The sequence below is a fragment of the Typopeltis vanoorti genome, chromosome 21 (assembly GCF_054136105.1).
Source record: "Typopeltis vanoorti isolate ZY-2024b chromosome 21, IOZ_Tvanoo_1.0, whole genome shotgun sequence".
NCBI lineage: Eukaryota > Metazoa > Arthropoda > Arachnida > Uropygi > Thelyphonidae > Typopeltis > Typopeltis vanoorti.
The window spans coordinates 48,963,973-48,972,277 of NC_143569.1; the positions used below are offsets into that span (position 1 = coordinate 48,963,973).

An 8,305-nucleotide genomic window follows, 5' to 3' on the forward strand; every position below is an offset into this window, starting at 1 on the left:
AACTCCCTAGGATTCTTTTTGGCTTCATTTGCTAACTGCTGTTCATACCTCTCTTTAGCTACTCTCACCAACCAAGTCACCGTCTTTGCCTGGTCTTTGTAGACCTCATGAAATTGGTTACTTCCACTTCTCTTATGCTGCCTCCACAATGCCCTTTTTCTCTGTATCGCATGCTTAATCTCTTTATTCATCCATATCACACCTACTTTATTTAACCTTCTCACCCTTGGAATACATTTAGACATTGCATCTACTAAATAGTTTTTGAAAATCCTCCAAGCTGCATTGATCTCTTTTCCAGCTAACTCCTCATTCCATGCTACACCCACAAGCTGTCTCCTGAGCTCTTCATAATCACCCCTCTTGTAGTTCCACATATACCCTTTTTTCATAGGGGTCCTTGCACTGTTGGCAACCACCCAGGTAATCACCTCATGGTCACTCTCACTAATTGGTGGATGATTTGACACCTCATTTATAATTACATCCTCTGATGAGATGACCAAATCCAAGACCCTTAATCCTCGTGTGCCCTCTGTTACACTGTCTGAGGTAGTTATCCCTCAAAATCTCAAGAAACTCATTTTCTTTACTTCCAGTTGCTATCTCTTCATTCCAGTCTATATTGCCATAATTAAAATCACCCATAATGATCACCCTTTTCTTATTTGCTTGGCTGATTTGACTATACTTTTCACTATCACTACCATCCACATTACCAGGTCTATAACATCCCACCAAGTATTTGATTCTATTCACCTCTATCTCACACCATACTGCCTCAAAACCACTGGCCCTATTTCCCTCTTGTATCTCTACCTTGTATGGACATAACTCTTTCTCTATCATCAATAGCACTTCCCCTCCCTTTTTTACCCCTTCTATCCTCACGAAACATATACCGTTCCATCTCTATTCCTGTCAGGATGTCGTCCTCATCTAACCATGTCTCACTTATTCCGACAATCTTTGGGTGAACAGATGCAATTAGCGCAACCATTTCATCCGCCTTGTTTCTTATACTTCTAGCATTGGTATACAAACACGACAGCTCATTTCTGGATCTACAGCCAGTTCCAATGATACCACTCACTCGATGTGATCTCTCCATGCTGGACTGGGGCCATTTCCCTTTCTGCTTCTTCATTTTAGAACCCTTTTCAATTTCATCTGTTTCCTCTTGATCCCTGATCATCCCATTTCTTTCCTGCCTACACATGCTCTCACCTCCTCTTGGAGCATCCGCCTTTCTCATGCTGTGTACCCCTGTCCACCATGAGCCTCCCCATTTCCCTGCTCCTCTTGCACACCCATTCTCTCATTTTCTATACTCATACCACTCACTTCCCCATTCATTTCCACTTCTTCAAGCTCTCCTGTTCTTCAACATCACTCCCCTCTCGATCTGATTCATTCTCTCTATTCACTTCTCTACCTTCCAGCAGCAGTCTCTCCAAGCGACTCACACCATAACCACTGCAGTCCATCACTCCAATACAGCTCACTTCGTCCCTCAAACTCATTCCACACGTTAACAAACTGTACTCCCATCTCCTTACACGTTATAAATCATATTCTGGCTGAAAAGCCAGAATATCATTCATAATCCTTGCTCTCCACCTCATTTCACCACAATAATACTAGGCAACACACTGACTACCCATCCTGTCACACTATTCTCTTTTATCTTTCCAAGCAGCCTATTATCTTGACATTAATAACAGAATACAATAAAAGGACTAGAAACAATAACATATTATATGTTTTCAGTCTACATAATATCTAAGGAGTAACATATTTATTGCTTTCAATAAGTTTTGATTATTATTTATAGTCATATTACATAAGTCATTCCACAGAACGTGTATACAGTTTCCCTTTATGAGGAAGGAGGGACAAAAACACTGCATAGCATGAAATTATAATAAGGCACACAAAAAAAGTAATTCTAAAATGGTTATCTACTTTGAGGCAAGTTACATTATTGTTAGAATATCCCCTCCCCCCATTTTCCCAGAAACACTCATTACAAATCAACTAAGCACTTATGAAACAAATTATATACTAGCTATCCTCTACATAACTTGCAACTAGCAAAAACTCAATTAATGCTGACTTGGTGGAAAGAGAAAATCTGTGAACTTCAATGTTTAGAAAAAGCTTTTTTTTTTTCCCCCCGTGTAAAAAAAAAAAAAAAAAATTCAAAACAGTAACTTTATGATTCTCGTGGAAAGGCTTAGACATTGGTTATGCATTTTTACTAAATAACTTAAGGAAATTACAACATATACCAGGAAATGGCAAGTTGCCATTTTCACAGGAACTTAAAAGCAAGACACGTGCACGAATTTTGGTAAAATTCGTGCACGTGTCTTGCAAATGGCTGTATTTGCAAGACGTGTCGTGCAAATGGCTGTATTGGTAAAACCAGATGTAGTCCTTGTGTTCCGAAATTCTGATATTAGCTGTCCTGCATGTTTGGCCAAGTAGGACAGCTTTATGAATAAATATGAAACTGAAAATATAACAGCAATATATTTGTAAAACAATTAGAATTTCAGCTGTTTGTCATTTTCAACTGAATAGCGGGCTTTGGGGGTAAAGCCAAAATAAATTACTGAGAAATAGCCCAATTTTAGAAACTGCTTGATTCTTAAGGAAAAATATTGTTTTATTTTAGTTATTTCTTTTTTTTTTAATGATGTAACAAATGTAGAATACAAGGATACAATACCAATACTAAACATTAAGTACATTTGAGACACAAAATTCAAGTCAACTCCTGCATTTAGCTAAAGCTGATCCTTCTGAAATATTATAGTGTATATCAATTTAATATTTTTAAAGCCCATCTCAGAATGCAATGTATTGGGTTGGAAAATAAGTTCGTTCGGTTTTTCAGAGTGGAATGAAACACATTTAATATATATAATACATACTAGTCAGTTATATATTGACCCTCTTTATCAATGACCTCTTGCCATCTGTCCACCAACTTCATTATGCTGCATTCATAAAACTCCTGAGGGTTACCAGCGTAAAACTGATCCAGGTGTCTTCTGACAGCCTCCTCATCAGCAAAGGTTTTCCTATTCAGAGAATTCTGCAACGATCGGAATAAGTGGTAATCGGAAGGTGCCAGGTCTGGTGAATACGGAGGATGCGGCAAAACATCCCAGCCAAGACGTAACAATTTACTCCAAGTTGTTCGTTCTGCCTGATGGTAACACCTCATAGTGGACAACACCTTTATAATCCCACCACACAGAGAGCATGATCTTCTTTGGTTGCAATTCCGCTTTCGAGGTTGTTTGCGGTGATTTGTTCTTGTGCCCATGATCTTTTACGTACCACGTTATCATACATGACCTATTGTTGATAATGACCTAATGATGTGTTGGGTCTGGCGTTGTCACGGTGAAAGACAACTCCTTTCGGATTTGCCAATTCAGGATGTTTTGTGCTAATTGCACGGGCCAATCTAGTTAACTGTGAGCAATAGACAGTTGAATCGATCGTTCTGCCTGATGGTAACACCTCATAGTGGACAACACCTTTATAATCCCACCACACAGAGAGCATGATCTTCTTTGGTTGCAATTCCGCTTTCGAGGTTGTTTGCGGTGATTTGTTCTTGTGCCCATGATCTTTTACGTACCACGTTATCATACATGACCTATTTTTCATCTCCCATAATCATCCGCTTCAAAAATGGGTCATTTTCTTGGCGACGTCACAGCAAATCACAGACGGATATGTGAGCAGTCATATTGGCCTCAGTCAATTCATGCGGCACCCAAACATTGAGTTTTGAAACATATCCCAGCTTGTGCAAATGGTTTTCAATGCTTATATGGGATATGTTCAGTACTGCAGCAATCTCCCGCACTGTTTGTGATGGATTTTTGTCAACAATATCCTTCGCAACACTCAAATCAACCTCGATCAGGCGACCGGCACGAGGCGCATCACTGAGGTCGAAATCTCCAGAACGGAATTTGGCAAATCACTTTTGCCATACGTGTTCTGTTAAGGCCATCCCCATATACACTGCATATTTTTTATGGGCCTCCACAGCTTGTTTGCCTTTTTTGAAATAAAAAAGCAAAATATGCTGGTAATTACGTTATTTCCTTCCATTTCTAAAAATATACACGTAACTGAAGTAGGCCAAACGAACATTCACTGAAAGGTTATGTGAAATGTCGCCTTTCAACTGCATAATAGCGTTGCGCGGTAGCGCAACAATAGTGACAGGCAAAACGGCGTAAACTTGTACTAACACAGAAACCGAACGAACTTATTTGCCAACCCAATAATTTAATTTGTTCTTATGAGTGAGATCTATGTTACTTGTAACAGCAAAAATATATATCTATATAAATTGATAACATTTTTCATTAAAAATATCCTTTAACACTGAATAATTTAAAACAAGATTTAGAAAATAGTATGAAAATAATTTTTGAATTCTTTACATAAAATGAACAGTGAAGTAAAATATTCTTTACTATTACACTGATTGGAAACTATCAGAACTAATCTAATATCACATTTTTAAAGTAGATGTTAATAAAAAATAAATAAAATAAAATAAATTAAAAAAAAAAAAGCTACATCTGCTTCCAAACCAGAATTCATTTTTAAAACTTATGAACACACAAAATAATGCATAGTGAAATATTGCTATACAGCAAGTTAGGTTTAAAATCTGTTTAAAATTTAAAACTTTAATTCAACAGTCAAAAGTAAACTACCCTAATTACAGTTAATTTCTCTGCCATTAAGTGATTAAAAGTTGAGTAGAATAGAGTAATTGCAGAATGAAAGACAAAAATACAAATGTTTATCCTCAAAAAGGACAAGTACATTTGATTCATTTCATCCAGTAGGGTCAGCAGTGTGAGCTATAGTAATCTTAAACTCAAATTGTAATGCAGTTGCAACCTAAATGAAAAATATGGCTAATAACTTGGTTAATTCTTTAAACACTTTCAGTATCACCACTAGTTTAATATGCATTCCTTGTCTTTACCCTACTATTCTATGCAATTTGTAACCTGTATGTAAACATTCAAGAAAAATGAGCTGCTCTTATAATTTTCTAACAAAAAAAGAAAAAGAAAAAAAAGAAGACAAAAAAATAAGTCCACAAATACTACTATACAATGAATGATTCATTTAATTATTACACAAAAGGGTGGATACTAGATATATAAAAGTAAAAAAATGCAAGAGTACCAAAGAGGACATGGATTTTTCTTTCTCTTCCATCTCAGTATATATGCCATCCTTATCTTCTTCAAGGATTAGGCATTTGCCTGTTCTGGCTTCACTGGTCATTTCATCTCACAACTGTTCTTCTCTCTCTCTCTCCTTTTGGTGTATATCTATCCACATCTATTTGGTGGCTGATATCTTTCCATCCTAAATAATGTTCTTTCCATTTCTCTCTATATCCTTATCAAATTATAATGAAATACAAAAGCAGCCACCAAACTTTGAAATAAAAGATTATTCTTATGGTCAGTTAGTATTATGCAAGGGTGTGTACTACTAATTTTTTTTTAAAAATCAGCTTTCTTAATAAAAAGATGCAGCTGGTTCTCTCTCTTTGTGAGAATACAATCCCTTGAAAGTATAAATGAATTCTATTATCAGCAAATATCAGCCTGATGTTCCTGGGCCTTCTTATGGTAACAACCTTATCAGAATCACAACATTTCTATCTGGAAACATGAAACCTTTGGCAGATGTCAAGCATGGGAATATGCTTTTCTCATTACCTTGAGAAAAAGTAGCCCAGGAAAAATTAAGCAGATCTTTGCTAAAAAAATAACATTTCTGTAAAACTGCTAGCAGAGATATTCCCTACAGAATCTGCCATGTAAGGAAGGGCCAGAGGAAAAGAAGCATAATGAATGCCAAAGTCCTGGACTGGATTTTTCATATCATATACATGCTTATTACTCAAATGTCTTCTCTCTCTCTTTTTTTTTTTTTTTTTAGAGTAAAAAATCACATTTCCAAGAGGTGGAACACTGCATTTTTCTAAGAGAATGGCTAGTTCGCATTCCTTATAAGTGTTTTCTAAAGGTGCTTGAAATGTGGGAAGGAAAGCACTAGGATTTCAAAAACTGTTTTTGAATTATAATTGTGTTTGAAATTATAATTAAAGCAGATAAGGCTCTGAGGTCAGTACTGTCTATAAATGGCCAGTTTACTTGTTTTAGGAGGAAAACTACTACTTCTGTATGCATTGAAAGAATTCATACTTACTAAGCTAGAGTCTCAAAGTGACTCATCAAATTATCAGTACTGTGGAATATCAGAATGATATACTGAGAAGATACAAGTTCCAAAATTTGTTAACTAAGATGAGAGAAAAAAATAAGATATTACTTAAAGGAACTTCAATTAAAAATAATATGCTAGCAGACTTCTTTGATAATATTCTGCATTGATAGTGGTAAATTACAAGGTAAATTGATGCTTAGGCACTGATGAATTTTGGCAAATCATACCAGTGTGAAGCTGTATTTACCTTTCATACATCTGATATGCTTATGCCATATGTTACTTTCATTTCACTTCAGCAGCTTTTCTCTTTCAAATTATCCAAGTCAGAATGGATACTATTTGCATCTAGTAAGATAACTTATATATTAAGCAGAATGAGTATCTTTGATAACTGAAAATAATGTTAGTAAGTTAAGCACTAGGCCAAATGCATGTGTGTTAACATGTTATCACTTCTCAGAGTGATAATAGTAGATGATAATATTTTGAAGAACAGTTGAATGATCATGCCATTAACTGGACAAAACACCTGAAGTGATTTCACCAATGGCTAAGCAAAAATTTATCTGGTTACTTCAGCAGGACAAACTGGATAATTATGGAAATGGATCATATATGGTAAGGACAGAAGGAAAGTGTAAATTCTTTGACAATTACTAATGAGTGGAATGCGTTCAGAAAAATTAAAAGATGAAGTTAATGATATAGCAAGTGGCATGGCAATTGAAATTAGTCTTCTTACAATAACCTGATTTCAGAGCAACTTTTCTTGTTTGTTTCAGAACATCCAGAAAATCAATCCTAGCGCCATTCATTCAAAATGGATAGTATGCCACATCGAACAATATCACATAAAATAAGTGGAATACACGAGGCTAAAGTAAACACTTTTCTGTTGTCTGAATAATAACCGAAAGATTCGCTGCATTATAGGGTACCAAACGTCCTTGTTCAATATTTCATAACATTTCAAAATACATTAGTAATTTACAAAACTTTCACTTCACGGGTATTAACTATTCGTAAATAGTTATTTCACAAACAAACCGGAGATTTTGATTAACTGCAAACATAACTCAATTTCTGTTACCATATTGTAGAAGTGGAGCAGACGATGGAACACTATAATGCATATTTCGCTATTCGAATTATTAAAAAAAAAAACTGATAATTAAATAAACGTTTCTTATAAACTTACAGTAGTCTTTGGAACATTTCCTCTCATGGTTACATTCTTGCTAGCTTTTTCGTTAGCAATCCTCATCCTCTGACTGTTGGCCATTTTTCAAACTATCTGCTCCGAGCCAAGTTCAAATCGTAAACTTAATGGAACAATTCACTAAAAGTTGGCACAAAAGTACTAGCTAAAAGCAAAGATTAGAGGCTATTAACCTTGCTTATAAGAAATTAAATGAATTTAAAAAAACGCGAAATGTGCTCAAAATGAAAATAAAAAACAAATCTTACAGAGTAGCTGCAACACTCCTGTGAGCTACGTCACGCTAAAGCTTAAGCGAATCGTATGAGGAACGAATTCAGTAACGATGTCAAATTATAAAAGATAGAACGTTTCGGTATCTTACAGGTAATCAGAACAATCTTCAACGTAGCACTAAGTTCATGCCATCTAGTGGAAATAAAATTCTATGAAAATTTGAAAAAAAATTAGAATTATATATTTACTTTTTTACAACTTTAGAACCACAAGTTGTTTTGAAAATAAGAGTTTAAATGATAGTTTAGATCAGGGGGTCTTCGGCGCATGGCCCCAGGGCCACCTGTGGCCCGCAGAGCTCTTTGCCGTGCCCCACCGGCCATTTTGAAACCGATTAACATTAAAACCGATTAAATAAAAAATAATTTCAATGAAGCTCGCGGGTCACTAAGCTATAATGCGGTATTTAGAATTTTAAGATGCTTTCCAGATTCACAAGGAACGCTTGCATTTGATACTTTACATAAAATCCTATGCAAATAAATATTAAATAGAAATGCTTCTTCAGCC

At 35.5% G+C, this 8,305-nt stretch overlaps 1 protein-coding gene across 2 annotated transcripts in view; it reads right to left on the bottom strand.

Moving 5' to 3' along the window:
- Window positions 1–7,901, bottom strand: part of LOC150094837 (stress-associated endoplasmic reticulum protein 2) — a 58,687-nt gene extending 50,786 nt beyond the window's left edge. The window contains exons 1-2 of one of the 2 annotated variants that reach the window (XM_090411103.1): window positions 7,768–7,901; window positions 7,499–7,664 (exon numbers count right to left, since the gene is read on the bottom strand). In XM_090411103.1, coding sequence (XP_090267229.1) covers window positions 7,499–7,582 — 84 coding nt within the window. In that variant the 5' untranslated portion in view covers window positions 7,583–7,664; window positions 7,768–7,901. Of the gene's footprint in view, window positions 1–7,498 lie in introns of both variants that reach the window. The other variant, XM_090411102.1, reaches the window with a different exon arrangement.
- Between the last annotated feature and the right edge of the window lie 404 nt (window positions 7,902–8,305).